The 18,629-nt window shown below is 39.7% G+C and overlaps 1 protein-coding gene across 5 annotated transcripts in view; it reads right to left on the minus strand.

Annotated features, from left to right (window-relative positions):
• The window catches only part of grm5 (glutamate metabotropic receptor 5), a 1,174,932-nt gene that overhangs the window by 879,368 nt on the left and 276,935 nt on the right, over positions 1-18,629 (minus strand). For 4 of the 5 annotated variants that reach the window (XM_003219342.4, XM_008108118.3, XM_062977082.1 and 1 more), the window contains one exon: positions 1,885-10,304. The exons of the other annotated variant lie outside the window; for it this stretch is intronic. In XM_003219342.4, the coding sequence (XP_003219390.2) occupies positions 9,461-10,304 (844 nt within the window). In that variant the 3' untranslated portion in view covers positions 1,885-9,460. Of the gene's footprint in view, positions 1-1,884; positions 10,305-18,629 lie in introns of those variants that run through there. 5 annotated transcript variants of the gene reach the window in all.

The raw sequence follows: 18,629 nt of genomic DNA on the forward strand, positions 1-18,629 counted from the left end.
TTTGCTGAATTGCTAAATATAAGGCCTCCCCCGGAAGTAAGACCTAGCCAAGTTTTTGTTTGGAAGCATGCCCAATGAACAGAACACCAGAGCATGCAGGATCGGTAAATGTACGTACCATAGAGTGTTGTACATGGAAATAATGAAAGTAACAGGAAATTCTTGATAGGATTCATAGTTTGTCTGGTTATTCTGGTTTGTGATGACAACTACTGTACAGTATATAATAAATGTTATTTTTTTGTTCAACAATAAATGTGAATTCTTCTTCATAGAAAAATAAGACATCCCCTGAAAATAAGACCTAGAGCATCTTTGGGAGCAAAAATTAATATAAGACACTGTCTTATTTTCGGGGAAACACGGTATGGAGCATTTGTGTAAGAGCAGTATGAAGACCAAGCTACAGGTGAAACTGTACAGTGATGTGAATGATGCAGCTTTTCTAAACGGATTTAAAAACTGCAGCTCAAATACAGATTTAAAAAATTATCCAGCTATATGGTAAAGAAAGCAATAACATTTTTAAGTTTTTTAGCAGGAAGATAGCATACTGACCACCTTACTGATGAGGAGGATAGAACAAGCTTTGGAGGGTGACAGAAATGACCTTTGCAAATGCCTGTTTTGGGGACAGTTTATTGGGTGTTTTTACAACCAACTTAATCCAATTCCATGCAAAAATAAAACACTACCTGGACAGAATCCCTCCTCCTCCTTATAAAATAAATATGCTCTTTGGCAGGAAAGATTTTCCTTTTGTATAGTCTGAAAAAGATGTCCCAATCCCATGTTTTTTATGTGCAGGACCATCAATAAGACTGATGTGTGTGCATCATTTAATTTATGACAGTGGCCAATGTGTTGATTTTACAGAGAAAAATATAAGTGTATTTTTGTCTTCAGGTTGCCTGCTGACCTCTGGTGACTCCATGAATTTCATAGATTATTCTTCCTCTTCTTCCTCCTCCTCTTTGGCAAGGAAAATTCAGAGGTGGTGTGCCATGATGTTCCTGAAGCATCTGGTTTCATGGTAAAGTTCACTGAATCAATATTCTTTAGTCAGCAGTTCAGCCAGCACAAGGAACCCATTGTGCCATCGTGGCTTGCTGAACTGCTGATCTGAAGATCTGAAGGCCGGTGATTTGAATCTGTGAAACGGGGTGAGCTCCCATTTGTCAGCCCCAGCTTCCATGTGGTGACATGAGAGAAGCCTCCCACAGGATGTTAACACATCCAGGTGTCCCCTGGGCAACGTCTCTGTAGATGGCTGATTCTCTCACACCAGAAGCGACTTGCAGTATGTTTTCAATTTGCTTCTGACATGATAAAAAAAATCCTTTGGTATTTATGTAGAATACAAACCTGTTAATAGTTACATCCTGATTGTCAACCCTGCATGGAAATCTCTTTTTGCTATTTTGAATCCTTGGCAACTCAACGAAAGTTTTATTAAACTCAATAGCACTCACCTCTGGGCAGAGGTATAATATTGCACTGCTCTTTTCAATTTTCTGTTTAAAGCTTCTGCTTTATTGTTTTATATTTGATTATTATGTTTTTATATTTTATTGATAATACAAGCTGCCCAGAAAAGCTTGTTTTTGACTGACATTTAAGTAGGGTCAATAAGAGTTCTCTATAATCCCCAAGGGAGAAAGGATAAATTAAAGTAAGAAAAGTATGCATCCAAAAGAACAACCCAAGCTGAATTCATATCGCAGTTTTTGTTTTAATACTGTTCAAAATATACCTGACTCTACATAAACACCAACTATAATATGATGTAGTAGGCAACCAAAAAACAAGCAAATGTAGTTCCTTAAAATGCTTAAAATAAATTACATTTTAAGTACAAGTAAGAAAGCAGAAACAAAGCTGATAAAAAGGTTAAAGTTTTGTTTGTTTTTAATGAAAAATCAGTCTCAGTTCACATCAAAAGAATAACTTTACATTCTCTATTGTTTTAATAGTTTTAAAGCGCAACAACTTTTTTAAAATTAAAAAAAATAACCCCAAACACTCACAGAATGTTCCAAAACCAAGTTGTCATAATAAGTTATTAGCAAATTAAAAAATAATTACAAGCACTTGTAGCCCACACAATATTGTTTAGAATTGGCACCGTCTCTCTAAAACGTCTATATCCTATATAGATTTCTAGTTATACAAATATCACCAGCAGCTGCCATTGAATCCTATTAGTACACATAATATACATAGTATATTTGTTCACATTTGGCAGATCAGAGCAGGTTGGTATTGACAAGGTGGCGCTGCATCCGATATTGTGGCGCTCTCCTTATTTGGACAAGATAGACTTGGTCATGCAGACTGATTCCTCACCAACATGAACATATACATATATATATTTTAATTCCCTTCACTGATTTGCAACGTTTGTTTTGAACTACACAAAGCAATTGGTATATATGTTTTTTTGTTTCACAGTATAAAATTGAAGAGATTTTGATAGTTCGGGTGCAAAGAGGGGGGGAAGCTCTTGCGTAAAAGCAAAGTTGCAAAATTCAATCAAAGCCTTCAGCTGCCCAGGAGAGCTTTTTCTCTGTGGACAATGCAGCGGTTGAGAAATCCTGAAGTGAGAATCAGGAAACTGTAGTAGAATCACGAGCTGCTTTTTAGGGCTTATCCAACAATAAGTGCTCCATGCTCTAAGGTAGGTTGAACATTCTAGCACATCATCAAATGAGCAAGAAACATGCTAGCAAAAACCAAGAGTGGAACCCCTTCATTTTGTCAACCCCACCAGAAACCCAGGGAGCCATCTAGCCAAAGTGGCCAAACTTTGTCCCATGCCAATCCACCAGCCATAAGGACAAACAGATAGAACTGTCCCCGTAAAATAAACAAACCATGGCTCATGTTGAGCACTGGTTGTTCCGTATTCTCCTGCTGCCTAAGATGAATGCCTATCTCAGTGACTTTTTCTGGAAATGATATTTTCATATATTTTGAAAGATTTATCCTTTTGCTTCCCTTACTTCTTAATCTTTAAAAAGTCTGAAAAACCAAAAAAGAGAGAATAATAATAATAAAATAAACAAAGATAGAAAAGGTGGCCAGTTGTTAAGTTTTGTTTCCTCCTACATAATATTGAACTAAATCTTTTCCGATTGAAGCTGGAAAAGAACAGGTTTACACAATTATGTCTGAGTTGATGTAGATGCATTTAGACTTGAGACGAATTTGTATGTATCATCATTTTTTCCCTTGTGATTCTTCACTTTCATGAGGGCTCTGTGCCCCTAACCCCAGCAAAGGTGGAGAGCTGACTTTATTGCACACTGTCTCTAGTATCCATCCAACTACTTTTTGTGCCACACCCAAAACAAAGATTTGTAACTCAACATGTTTTTCAGCTGTGAACTTGCCCTTCTGAAGGAAAAGAAGTAACACTAATAACTTCAAAATGCTACATTCAGAACGTCAAACATCAATGTTGTTTGGCTTTAGGAAATTTTAAACCCAACATTCTGATCAAATTTGAGATCTTTATTCTTGAGAAGACATAGGAGGAAATCTCAATAACTTGCATCCTCAAAGGTATTTGAAATCTCATATGCTAGGAGCCCTCAGTGGCACAATGGGTTAAACCCTTATGTCAATAGGACTGCTGACCAAAAGGTCAGTGGTTCGAATCCAGGGAGCGGGGTGAGCTCCCATCTGTCAGCTCCAGCTTCTCCTGTGGAGACATGAGATAAACCTCCCACAGGATGGAAAAACATCTGAGTGTCACCTTGGGAACATCCTTGCAGATAGCCAGTTCTGTCACACCAGAAGTGACTTGCAGTTTCTCAAGTCGCTCCTGACATGAAAAAAAAATCTCGTATGCTTCCTGGCTTTGTATTTGCATTTGTGACCATGGAGAAACATCTACATTCTGACAATTTCTACATTCAAAATGCAATCTGTATTTCAGATCCAATGTTGAAGTTCAATCATACTTAGCCTTCTAAACTCTACACCTGCAACCCAAGGTTTTCTTATAAAAACAAAGGCTCCAATGCACACATCCAATTACCAGGTAACAATAAAAAGCCAGTCTTTCTCGGAATGACTTCTCTTGGACAACATGCATTTTCTAATCTACATCAGTGTTAGCAAAATGCTCAATGTGTGATAAAGGAAGTAGGAATTTTGTTGAAACTCTTTAAAGTTCCTGCAAAAGTCTAATGAATGGCTCACAATTTTTTTATCCATCTTTCAGTAACTGCAGCAAACATAGTGTTGTCTATATTTGAGCTACTATTACGTTGTGGGATCAGTGTAAAATCACATCATCTCCAATATCAGTGAGCTGTCTTTACAACCCTCAGCTGCACCTCTACTGCCTTCATTTCTTCTCCATCCCCAATACCAAATTTTCCAATATTCAATTGCTACACATCAATTGTGTTTTCATCACACAATTCTTATGGTTCTGTCAGCCATTTCTAAGACATAAGGATTGCTTCAGGATTCTGTGTTTTTCATCTACACGTAAACTGGGTATCATGGCCACAATCTCCTGAATGGTGGTGGAGTGGAAAACTCTGCAAATGTAGCAGTGATATATCACCATGGTGGATGTTGTAAACATCTAGTAAAGATGGGGATGTCTCATTGCAAGAATACCATGAATGTCAAACTGTATGCCTTAATATAGTCATCATGTGAAAAGCTTGACCAAAACAATTCTTGATCGAAGTTGACATTGTTGGTGCTGACATTGTCGCACATTCCTGCTGCTCATGCAATGAAGCATCTCTGATCTCATTGCCCAAATGGGAGACTCCTTTTTGCCAGTGCCGATCACCATGTTCATAAGGAAGCCTTGACGTTTGGGAATTTGAAAACCTGGGCTTCACATCACTCTGTGACTGCCCAGGTTCTTCTTTGTTCCAACATGAGAAGGTGCTGAAACCTACTGACCATTTTTTAGTTGAATCAAACTCTAATCCAAACACCTGAAGAGAATGGCTAATGATATTCTCATTATTCAGAACATGTTGAGAAACATCTCCGCTCCTGCACAGTCATTTGAGTAAACAATCACAAATTATCCTTGAGCGATCACCAGGAATGGAGATAGGCACCTCATTAAAGGCAGTAATTATCTCACACATGGTGCAATCCAGAGAAATCACAACTTGGAAAGATTGGCTGTCAAAATCTATGTGTCTGTTGCTTTGAATATTAACTTCAATTGATGGGGTCATGTGCAGAAGTCAATTTCAAGCTTTTTGCATTCAGAGATCCCTCTCTGGACCAACTTGACTGCTAAGGAACATCTGACATGAATTCTTCTACACTTGATGAAAGGATTGTAGGACATATTTTAGGATACACACTTAAGTCATACTGAACAAATCTGTTGCATCTTTGGATCTTATTTCATTAACTGAATGTGTGTCCAAGAAAATAGGCAATACAGATTTGGAATTCTGAACTGTAGGATAAAGTAAGCTGTCATCGAGGGAGTTAGCTTTCTGTGTCAATCAGTAAGATAGTTCTATAATCAAGAAAAGAGTGTGTTGCTCTGTACCACAATTTATTTTCTGTCTTAGAAGCTCTTCTGTATTGCTTTGAAAGCTTTTGTCAAATTCAAAGTGCTGGTATGACCTATAACACCCTGTATAGCTTGTGTTCTAGCTATTCAAAGGACAATATTTCCCTTTATGGGCCCTTTAAAGCTTTGGGACTATTCAGAGTGGCTCTTATGTCTGTCCAACCACCTTTTCAGGCAAGCAGATCTGCCCCATTTCCAAATTCAAAATAAATGGTGCCCTTCTATATACATAATAAGTTTTCAGTTTTAGTGCTGTACTGTTTTTAATATGAGTATATTCTTTCAGTTCTATGCTTAATTCCATAAACATTTTTTAACTTTAACCTTTTGTATGTTTTTAGACATACAGTAGAGTCTCACTAATCCAAGCCTCGCTTATCCAAGCCTCTGGATAATCCAAGCCATTTTTGTAGTCAATATTTTCAATATATCGTGATATTTTGGTGCTAAATTCGTAAATACAGTAATTACAACATAACATTACTGCGTATTGAATTACTTTTTCTGTCCAGTTTGTTGTATAACATGATGTTTTGGTGCTTAATTCATAAAATCATAACCTAATTTGATATTTAATAGGCTTTTCCTTAGTCCCTCCTTATTATCCAAGATATTCGCTTATCCAAGCTTCTGCCGGCCCGTTTAGCTTGGATAAGTGAGACTCTACTGTATATAGTTTTACAGTATAAACTTTGCATCTGTAGGGCATGTGGATGCAGTTTAATTTACCAGTACATGCATCTCATAAAATATGTCATCTCTAGCAATTTATTAGATCAGTGGTTCTCAACCTGTATTTTGGCCTACATCTCCCAGAAATCACAGCCAGTTTGCCAGCTGTTAGGATTTCTTGGAGTTGAAGGCCAAAACACTTGGGGCCCCGCAGGTTGAGAACCACCAAACTAGATTCTCCAGGCGATTCTGTAGTATTCCTCCACCAGAACTTTACCATAGGGCAATGCCTATGTCCTCTAATGTGATACTATGATATATGCTTATATCAAATATAATTTCTTCAATAGGGTTCCTTATTACCCCCAGTTTTGCATATTCACCTAGAAAGTACTCCCTGTGGATATAGTGGCCATACTGTACCCGTACTTTTTTTTGTATTCTGTATGTTACCTTGAACCTGACTCTTGAGACAAAGGCATAATATAAAGTAATTGACTCATTTGACTGGTGTGTATGTGCCACCAGTCACTCTGTAACAGTGGAATAGCTTCCTTTGAACATTTGCAAGAGGACCAATATGTGAATGGCAAAAAGATGCGGGCTTTTGATATAACCAGGATCATTGGGCACTCAGGACAAATGAGCAGTTTTCAGGGGGCAGCAGACACTTCATCAAAGATGGTGTCTGAAATATGATTTTCTTCCTCCTTCCCATTTATAGACACTTTCATTGACTGGACAATGCCTGCAGAGGACCATATTCTGAAGGTGGGACATGATGGTCCTTTTTGGACTAGTAGAAAGAGGAACATCTCTCATAGTATCACCCAGTAAAAATGATTGGCGGCAGATCTAGGACAGACAGAATGAAGAATGGCGTCATCCTGTGGGCAGCTTTGGACAAAACTATAAGCCAGAATTGCTGAGAGTTCAAGTGTATCATGAAACAGTATGCTGGAGTGCAGCATCTTCCACTGAAGCTGAGAAGAGCCTATCAACTAAGGAGGACACAGGTCTGGTGACATGGCATATCGCATACAGATTTGTTCTCCAACAACCTTGGTGCTCTTTTCCTCTCTCCAGCACTTCCCATTTGAGGTGGACACCTCACTGTGCCTACTGGTAGAGCCGGCCCTGACTGCATATGGATCCCAGTATAATGCAGGTAGATGTGATATATGTATGTGTACTTGTTGTTTGTCTCTGTCCTTTTTCCACTAGGGACCTCATTCATAGCTTGGAAAAGTGACTTTTTCTTTGTTTGACAAATTCCACAATCTCTCAGTCAGCAGAGCTTCTGAGTGCTATAGTCCCCCAAAGTTTTTTTTTCAAGTCCTCATCTCAGATCTACTGATACAACCTTTCAAGCAATTCCTAGAGTTAGACTTACCTGGGCAACTCCTGTGATTAACATCCACACTTCTAGCCACATGTTGGATGGTCCACCAAAACTGATGGCTATGTAAAGCAGTCCCTATGCTTAGGCATAGCTTCTGTCCAATCCTGCATTTACAAGAAAGTGGGCTCTAATGTAACAAACACATCCTCAAAGGCATCTCCTGCCACTGCTCGCTCTTCTGAATGATCCACGATGAAAAAATATAGGGAGGAAACAAAACCGACGCATAGCCTTTAAAACAGCCTATAAAATAAAATAATAAAAAATAAAATAAAACACTGTCTGTGCGTATTCCGGAAAGGGAGGAGCTCTAGTAAAGCTTTTTTTAAAAAAACCTTTGAAATACTCACGGTGCTTCCCAAAGGTTAGAAAGGTAACATTTATGGACTACAACTCCTAGAAATCTCCAGCTTGGTATCTGGGGGATTCTGGGAATTGCAACCCAAAAGGCTCTTATTCCTATGTTCTGGTTACCCGCTTAGCCACGCCACCTTGAGAACTGAACTAGAAGGAGCCCACAGCCTCCTGTATTGCAGTTTCCTCTGACTGACAAGAGGCTGGCACTCTTGTCTCCCAATGAAAAGACATTGGAGGAGGGACTTGATGGGAAGGTGCTTACATTGTCTGTCTGCCTCCTCTGAGAGGCTGGTTAGGAGAACCAAATGGTTGTCCTCTTTCATAACAAAAGAACTTTGAGCGTGATCAAAGTTTCGAGCTGACAACATCAATGCAAGAATTGTCCATAAAAATGCATGAATCTCACTTGGAAACATAGCTATAGCTCCACAATGTCACTAGAAAGAAAATCTTCACCTCAGCATTTGCCCTGATCTGGGAATTATAAAACAGCACTCCACAAAATATTATTGTTATTATTATTGTTATTTGTTTGCTTGTTTGTTTGTTTTTGTTTTTTTTGCTACTCCATTATTGGCTGGCAACATGGTGAAATAGTCTGGAAATCCTCCTTGATTTCTGTAGCTCTGGAAGAGAATCCAATGTTAACAAAGAAAAGAAATTAGATACTTAACTGAAGAGATTTTGTTTTGTTTTCCTCATAAACACATATGTTGGGCAAAATGTCTACTGGAAAGCCCTCTGACTTCCGTCATCGGCTGCAACATGGCAAAAACTGAGTTGATCAACACGTGGTCCTCTGCCATGTACGTAACTCATTTTCGCCAAAGCAAAAAGTTTCGTAGTTCCACAATAAGATACTATGGGTTGAGATCTTTGTTTTTTTAAAAAATGAAAATCTTCAATGGACACATACACACAAAAATAGGAGCTGGATTGTTTGGTCCCAGGTCTTAAAAGTCTGTTAGAAAATGTACATTCAATGTTTTGGTCTTTCATGTCTTGATAAAAGATCAAGGTTCACTTATGGGTTAAGGAATCCAAGTAAACAAGCACTGGACAACTGCTTAACCTTGACTTCCTTTCCTCCCTCCTCACCACAGTATGTGTTGAGAGGGTCATTGTAGACACTAATGCAAAGCACTTAGTATGTAAGTAATTTCAGAGACTCTTTATAAGCCCTAGGAAATGGGTTCTGTGTGTCTGTGTGTGTAGCTGTGTCTCTCTTTTCCTTTTAAAAGCCCATGTTTTTAAGGCCACAAAAATCTGCTAAAAGTTTTATTTTGTATGTGTGTGTTGGAAAGAGCATAATTCATCTGTCATTTCTATTTCCCCACATTTCCCCTAAAAATGAGCCATTACTTTCACTGTGTCTATCAACACTGGAGAACCCAGAGGCTTAGCCTCCCCTCCCTATTGACCTGAAGCTGTCGAGATCCGGGGTTGAATGTCAACTACATTCACAAAGAAGAAGAACTCTGAGCATAATCTCTTATAATAAGTGAGTCATATTTCGGTGAGGAGGGCATACAAAGGGCAGATTCAGATGCTGGGGAACTGGGCGAAGCACTCCCGGAATCGACAGAGTCCCTGAAAGGGGAGGGTGGTGTTAAAGCCACCAGATCTTCCAGCTCTGGCTTCACCACTGCTGGAGTTTCCACTGAAGGGCCTTCTTTGACGCTGCCGCAAGACGGCTTGCGCGATGACTGGGACGCTCCGTTGACCTCAATAGCAGGGAGTGGCTGAATCTCTGCAAAAGTTGTCATGGTGGTCGGAAGCTGGATCTCTCTTGGGATCAGATAGGAAGAACACAGAGGAGTTGTCCCCATGCTCCCCTGCGCTGGAGTGGAAAGCATCATGGAGTTGAGCTCACTGATATTGGCGGTGAAACGGGTCACCACATGGCTGATTTGGTCCATAAGAGAACCTTGGGAGGAACTGCTCTGCTGGGCTTGCTCAGACTGGAACGTTGGGGCATCGTCTTCAGTTCGGCTGAGCGAGGCAGTCCGCTGGCTCACCGTGCTGATAGGGGAAGGGGTCTGAGCTCGGTACTGAGCTGGGTAGTGTTCTTCTGCCTCTGAGACATCGTATAGTGTTTTGGCACTGGAATCGGGATAGTTTGGGCTGAGAGTGTTGCTGCTGCTGTGTCGACTACCATCTGTGCTTTTGGAGAAAGGTTTGATGACGGCTGTTTGGTTGGGGTTCTCCTTCTTGTTGATGTGAACAGAAAGTCGTTGCCAGAGATGGGCTCCTCTGCTCGTGGTCTTCTCGTTCTGGGCCCAAGTGACCGATTTCCCATTGGAACTGCAGCAATGAAAAGAGTAAAGAAGAGAAAGCGAAAGGATGAAGAAGAATTTAAAGTCTCTCTTCAGTTAAGAGTATCCGTGGACTAAACATTCAACTATGGCTTGAAAAAGTTTTTAGAATTGTAGTGCCCCATCAAACTACAAACCCTAGGACAATGATGGGCAATCTTTTGTGCTTGGTGTGTCAAAATTCACCAAAAAACCTAGCATGACTTGGGTGATGTGTCACTTCAAGGAAAAAACCATAATTTTGCAATATGTGTAGTTTAAATAACAAAAATATATAATTGTAATATATAACTGTATTCAATAAATAAAAAACTATTTACTACCATTATTTCCATGTACCACAATCTATGGTACTTCTTGCAGTTTCCATGCTGATTTCTCTCTATTCTAGTTTCAATGTAGTCATGAATAATGAATATAATAATAATAATAATATAATAGTAATAATATGATAATATACTAATATATATATATATATATGGCCGTAGCCAGAAAAAAATTTCGGGAGGGGTTTTGAAAATTTCGGGGGGAGGGGGCGTTTAACCCCTAGCACACCCCCCTCCCCGCTACAAACCTGTCAATATCTGCTTGAGATAGTGCCTGGAGGGACTCTTAATGTTTTGTGTCTCATAGACTTAGCATGGGGATTTGGTTAACCAGTTAAAATTCATGAGTAAACCAGGTTTTTTTTATAACCTGAAAAATTTCGGGGGGGGGGGGGGGTTGAACCCCTAACCCCCCCCCCCCCCCTCACTACAGGCCTGTATATATATAATGTAATGTGCATAATTCCCATGGAGTAAACAACAAAACCACTGGACCAAATCACACCAAATTTGGCCACAAAAGACATAGTCATCCAATCAATCTGCATGCGGCAGCGTGTCAGCAAAAATGGCTAGGCATGTCAGTGCTGACACGCGTGTCATAGGTTGGCCATCACTGCCCTAGGATCTGATAGGATACTTAAAGTGGAATAATTGTATTAAATAAATGTGTAATGTGAAAGGGACCCCTTTTCTGTGCTTCAGACCATAGAAAGGTTATGGCGGATCAATCTCAATAACCAATTATGATGTTATATTCCATTGTAATTGTCATGGCAACTCTGTAGTTTGTGAGGCACTGGAATGATCTGGCTAAGAATTCTCAATACTGTATGCCTCCCTACACTGCAAATCCCAGAATTCGATGGAAGTTTATCTTGGCAGTTATAAATATACAGTGTGAATGGGCACCAAGGTCATAAGAGCAGACAGGGGTAGAAATCATGTAACCCTCTAGGTACGTTTGACTGCAACTCCCAGCATTCCTTCTATTGGCCATATGTCTAAGGCTAATGGGAGCTACAGTTCATGTCTTAGGGCTTGGCTCTAAGTTTCCAGTTTTCATGAATCATCTCCAGACGGGTCCAGATTCTCCAGTTTTGGTGAGCTCAGCTCTAGGCAACATAAAAGGACTGGAAATTCCCAGCTCGGCTAGCAGAACAGTAATTGCAACAATTTGCAAGACTCAATTGGCCTCTTCCATCAAAAGAATAACTTCACGGCCTCCTTCCATTGCATTATTTTACCAAGGTTAGCAAATGTGTTGCCCTTTAGATATTTTCCTAGCTTTTCACCAATATCTATTTTTTTTCTGTGAAATGAACATATCATTTTACCCAAAGGATCACGCCCAGCCTGAAAGCAGTCAATCAAACAATCAATACATCAGAAAATCAACCTAATCCTTAATCACAGTCAGCAGACCAAAAGTAGTCTTGTCCTGCCTTGCAAAATTTCCCTGTGTCCCTTCCAGTGGTTGTGTGATGTTAGAGCTCATATGCTGCTCTGGTCTTCATCCATCTTCTGGCTGGAAATATGTAGGCTAGATTAAAATTTCCTTATCCTGTCTTCTTAAGTAAGAAAGACTAATCCCTTCATTTCTCCTTGATCAAGGAATGTTCCCTTTAGCTAAGATTTCTGTCATAATTTCCCAATCAGGAAAATGTGTTTTCTGTAAGTGTGTGTGAATGACACTCAGTGCACATCTTTGGTACTGAATGCATAAGACTTCAATAGCAATAGCAGGAGCTGTCTCTAGAGTTCAAGTTTTGGGCCTGAAATTTCCAAGTTTGGAATGATACTGAACTGAACATAATCCAGGAACATGATTCCCACCTTGACGTTTGGAGCACGAGAATAAAGGCAGTGAACATTGCTTTTGATCAACAATTTCATTACATATCTCTCATAACTTTTGTGGAGGTTAGGTGCCCAAGACTACCACCGAAATGGAAAAAAAAACACAATTACAAAATTCTAGATAGATGTTTTCTCTAGGAATCTTTAGGTCTTCTAGTACTTTTAGATAGTCAACCAGAGCCACACTGGAAGACCTAGAGTTTCTTAGAGAGGTTATGGTAATAACATCTATGAATAATCAAATCAGTTATACCTGTTGACTATAATTGAAGTCTGGGATTTTGTTTATTTTTATTAAAAAAGAGAGCTTATAATACTCAGAGGATATAATCTTTTTGTTAACAAAGACTGTGCTTCTGGTCTTGTTGGAAATTAACTGTTTAATTATAGACCACCTGCTAGACTCAGTAGAAGTGTGACATTTAATAACTGGTGGGGTGTCAGACTGAGTCTCCAGTTGGAGACTACAATTGGAAACTGGGCATTTTGCCACTCAAACATATAGAATGTGAGCCAAGATGTAGTTCATTACAGCTTCCCATGTCACATTCATGTAGCACATTTAGCCTCTATTCTCCCCTCAAATATGTCAGCCATAAAAAGAGGCATTTCCAGAAAACCGAAAGCAGAAAGAGAATTTTGTTTCTGCCCCTGTTCATTATGGCTTCAAGAAACACTTGTCACTCATGTTACCCATAGGAGCCAGGATGGGGGTGTTTTACATGAGAGCCAGTCAGATCCATCACTGGCTTTTCCTTCAAGGTGAAACCCAGAAATGACATATGACAAATAACATGAAATCCAGTATGCTTTCTCAAGCATTAAGGTGTTTACTTCTGCATTGCTAAGAAGAGAAACAGATCCTCCCAAAAAGAGGAATGAAGGGGCTGCCAATCTGCATAATATCTGTGCATATTATTTTATGTCTACAGAGGCAGATATGATTTGGACAGAAATGTTATAGATAACATCTAGAGCTTGGAAATTTCAATTTTGGACCACAGTTCTTAAGAGCCCCTACCCATTCAGGATTTTGGGTGACATGATCCCAAAAGGACATTTTCCAAGCCCTGATCGCATCATAGTCTTGAGGACCTTGAAGAGCTTTTTTATATGGTTCTTTATCCTTATACCAGACTTGGACTACAAGGCCCTTTGAATGTAGGATAGGTTCTCAGAGAAGAGAACAGAAATCACATGATTTCTGCTGTCTGAGGCCCCTTCAACACAACTGAATACAATCCGTCATTTTCTGATTTGAACTGGAATATATGGCAGAGTGGACTCAGATAACCCAATTCAAAGCAGATATTGTGGGATTTTCTGCCTTGATATTCTGGGTTATATGGCTGTGTGGAAGGGCCCTGAGATGTGTCTCTGCTAAGAGGTTGATACTGTTGATAAGATTATAGTGGGCTCCACCCCATGCACTCAGGGCATCTGATTTAGGTGGCTATTGCAACAATCCTCTGGACATGCCACTTATGACTTTTCCCATTACAAGGACAGTGTTAGCTAGGTGGGAAGAGTACATGGCTTATTCTGTTCCTTCTAGCTAGACTGCTACTTTGCAGATTATAGGTAGACTCCAAAATCCATGAGGTATCATGGTTTGCATATTGGGTTAGGATTAGGACTCTAGGACACCAGGGTTCAAATTCCTGTTTAGCCATAGAAACTCACTGGGTAACCATGCTGTGGAGCATCACAGGAAAGCAAATGCACCCCCCCCAAACAAACTTTGCAAGAAAAACCCACCGTAGTTTCACCTTGGGGTCACCATAAACCTGAACTGACTTGAAGGCAGACAGCAACAAACAACACATAGGCTACCTTCCAGTGTTGAGCAAGGTTAAACCACCAGTTCTTCCATATTGGGAAATGGCACCATCTTGTTCTCTACTACAGGCAGTAGAGAGTCCTGGGAAATCCCTGGCTAACTGTTCTTAGTTGCTAAGGATCACATCAGACAAACTTTTGTATCCGTTTCCATGAACAGCAGAAATGGAGCCACAGAGGAATCCCACTGAGACCATCACATGATGTAAGGGCACTTTCAGTGGGATTCTGCAAGTGCATGGAAACTGAGTCTAGAAGTTGTCTTCAGGAGTCAGGTGTTACCCAACTCCAAGTGGAAGAAAGGGGCAGAAAGCAGGGGAAAGGCAGGGAATGGTGCAATAAGCATGTGAGATGGCTGGCCGCTCCAGAAGGCAGGGAAAGATGGGAAGGAATGAGGTAAGACAGTTCCATCTGCTTTCCTGCTGTAACATGTTTTGGAAATTATGTCATAAAGAAAACTAATCTATCTCTCTAATACTCACATCCTCTATGATGAGCAGATTTGATTTTGAACCATGTCATAAAACTGATTTGGAAAAGCAACCTATCTCCTTTTGAGGCTATCACTCCAAAGAACACCAATGGAAAGTACGACATGACAGGCACTGCACCAATATGAGACAAATCCATTTATGATGTTGATTGTCTGCACGGCACTTTTGCTTGTGAGAAACAATCAACTGTCAGCTGCCCACTAATCGTGTTCCCCTTACATCATATAAAATCAATTATGCAATGGGATGTTTTATGAAGCTGTCAAAACAGAAAGAGCTCTTGATAGCACTAGCATGATTTCATCTTGAAATTATTGACTTAATTAAATGCAACAAATAAGCCACTGATTAATAATTCATGTTTGATTCACCAATAACCTACATTCTCAATGAAGCATAGTGTCTGCAATGCTAAGTTACTGGAGCTGTAGATCTTAGCACGGAGGGGAAATAATTATAACTGTGCAAGTTAAATCTTGGTGCCTGTGTGAAGAGGACCAACTTTTTTTTCTTCTTTTCTAATGTCAGTTCTCCAAATGGACCCTTCAGATGTATTGAATGTCAACTGCAAGAATTCCTAGCCAACAATACCAATGTCAGAGGAAATGCGAGTTGTAGTGCTGAATATCTGGAGGCTAAGGCATCTCTACCACTTCTTTGCCTATATGCATTGCAGAAAAGGACATTTCTTTCACAAAAGGTTCAGAAAGTGTAGTAGTGAAGACACCCCTCATATTAAGGACTACAGAGTTACACTGCTAAAACCCTGTTATAAGTGTTGTTTGATAGTCATTGTAACAAACCTTGTCCTATGAGATTCTTCCATGAAATGTTCCAGAAGCCCTATTCATTTTAGACACATTTATTTCCATATAAATTGAACTCTCCCCCCAATCCTACTCCATTTCTTTGCTAGCAGGCTGTTTTTGAGCTTTGCTGAAATGGAATTTATTGCAGCATTATTATACTAACTCTTCTGTGAAAAAAAAATAATAAACAAAATGAAGATTGTACATATAAGAGAGGAGAGACAAATATTTCCCCCCAAAAGCTCTACTATCTAGAGATAGATTAATTAATGTCTGCATATATTTTTCTTCCCCAACAAGTTGCTGTGTATCCAACAGCTAAATTGGTTTTTCAGAAGAGACAGATCTAGTTAAAGTTAGATACAGACACAACAAGAAAGAGCAAGAAGAGAGAGAGAAAACGGGGTGGGTATGGGGGAGATATAGAGAAAAGGAGTGCTGTATGGAGATCCAGAGGTTGACAAACAAACAGAAGCTGCTGTTCAGTCCAGAGCAGATGTGTGAATGAGATCAACTGTTGCAGATATTGCTTCACCCCAACAAGGCCAAAAACAGAAAACAGTCAGTGAACGGATCACCTGAACAACTCAGATCTCACCACCATCTTGGCATCCATAAATAGGCACCATCTTTATGTTTGAATTAAGTTTAGTAGATTGAGAATCACACAAGAATCACTCAGTGTACTGGCTGAGATTTCTGATTAGGATTGGGAAGACCCAAGTTCAAGTCTTCACTTAGCCATGATGAAGTGTGTGTCCTTGTATCAGTAACTATTTTTCCACCTAATGTTTGCAGAGAAGATCAGATTGGGAAAGAGGGGGTGCTACTTTGAGCATGTAAGTGGCTGAAAATGCTGTATAATAAATAAGGATGCCCTTTAGCTTAGACTTTAAGGTATTTGGGGTGGGTGTGGGTGGGAACCATTCTGTTCTTCAAAAGTTTAGAATTGGCCAGTCTTGGAAAGTTAGGTTCTAAAAAGTTTTGGAAGTATCTAGAGGAAATATTTTTTTTTCAGTGATTGAATAATAATAATCTTTATTTATACCCCACTATCCCCAGGTAGACTCAGTACAAATATGTATGATGTAGTGATGATGCAGTTCTCCCAAGCCTTGGATCAAAACCCAGAATTGATCCCATACCCACTGTGTGGGATATCTCTCTCACTCTCAATCCATTCTCAAAAATGAAATTAACATATGGACATGTATAAATCAATCTCATGAAGAAAAGCGCCATAGGGCCTCTGCTGCCATTTTTTCTTCAAAAGTATCATAATAAGTAGCATTATGGCAGAGAGAGTAGAGATGGTAGGTGCTTCTTTCAGGATCTCCCAACACAGACTAAGCTCTACTCATTGCCTTGGGAACTGGAACTAGCTTAGAAATTCCCTGGTCTAAATAGGATAACCAATTATTTTAATCTTGGAAAGTTTTTTTGGGGGACCAGGTTGCTAAGACATTTCCATTTCAGCAGATCTTTAATGAATTTTAACCAAAGCTTGGAAGACTCTTTAAACTACAGTTGCCAGATCCCGTTTTTCTTCCAAAAATATCTTTCTCGGGCTCTAATGTTAATTCTATGTTCTCAATTTTGACAGTATCATGATGGTTTGTATTGTTGTGTGTCAAAGGTGCCAGTAAAACACATTTATGATCTATGAAAGGTGATATACAATGGTTCCTTGTTCCAACTAAAGTTTGGTTCCAGGACTTCCTGTAGATACCAAAATCAGTGGGTACTTAACTCCTATTATATACAAGAGTGCAGCAAAATTGTGTCCTTTATATAAAGTGGTAAAATTGAGCTTTGTATATATTTTAAAGAACATTTTCAAGTTGAGGATGGTTGAATCTGTAGATGTGGTATCTGTGGATAAGGAGGGATGACTGAATATAACCTTTTGTAACAAAGAGGAAATTGTATTGTAGAAGGTTTTCATGTCCAGAATCACTGTTGTGTGATTTCTGAGCTGTATGGCCGTGTTCTAGAAGCATTTTTTCCTGAAGTTTTGCCTGCATCTGTGGCTAGCATCTTCAGATGCTGCTGGAACACAGCCATACAGCCTGGAAACCACACAACACCCCAAAGAGGAAGTTGCCTTACAAAGCTTTTCATGTTCACAACTGGAAGGAATGGATTATTTTTCTTGATGGATAAAAACCACTTGCTGTTGTGATTGTGGTTGCATTCATGTGTGAGACAATGCATTCTGGAAATTTTTTTTGGTTTTGATTATCATCATAAAAATATGGTGGCCTTTCAGTGACAAATCTCTGGTTGTTCAGGCATCGTTTCCACTCTGAAAGCATGCATGTTTTCCAGCTCTCACTTCAGGCTCTACATGCCAGAGCACAGTTCAGTAAAATTACCAGTACCTCGGGGATAGCAATACAAATGCATAGGCTGTGAAGGCAAAAAGGTAGACATGATGAAGACTAATGCAGTTTTCTTGGCCACAGCTAGACCAAATGGATGAAACCAGGGAGCAATTTTTTTTGTCAAAGAGTCTCCCCTTTTTGGTAGGGAAAATGTGTAGAATGGACAAGAAGGGGGAGTGGATGTGGAGGAAAAATCCCGTCTGTTTTGCAAGTAGCATTGCCAACTTTCCTCCGTAAGCTATCCCTTTGCTCCTGTGCCATGAAGAACAGCAGGATCTATAAACATTAGGTGGTAATGCTTATTTTCTCCATGCAGCCAAATGTTTTGCCTGTTGTGAATCAAGATGTTGTAAAAAGCATCCCCTGCCACAAATCAAGCATGGGCAAGAATAAGATTAGGCCAGGCTGGTTCAACCCACCCCTGGTTGTAGGGCTGACAACATTAAAACAAAGAGGTGTTTTTCAAACTCCTACACACATTTTGTATGAGATGTACAGTGATCACATATAGAAGAGGAGATGGGCCCAGGGATTGACCTTGGGCAGACAGACATCTCAAACTGTCTCCCCGACAAAAGGGGGGACACCTGTAACACTCATGC

The sequence above is a fragment of the Anolis carolinensis genome, chromosome 3, assembly GCF_035594765.1.
Source record: "Anolis carolinensis isolate JA03-04 chromosome 3, rAnoCar3.1.pri, whole genome shotgun sequence".
NCBI classification, from domain to species: domain Eukaryota; kingdom Metazoa; phylum Chordata; class Lepidosauria; order Squamata; family Dactyloidae; genus Anolis; species Anolis carolinensis.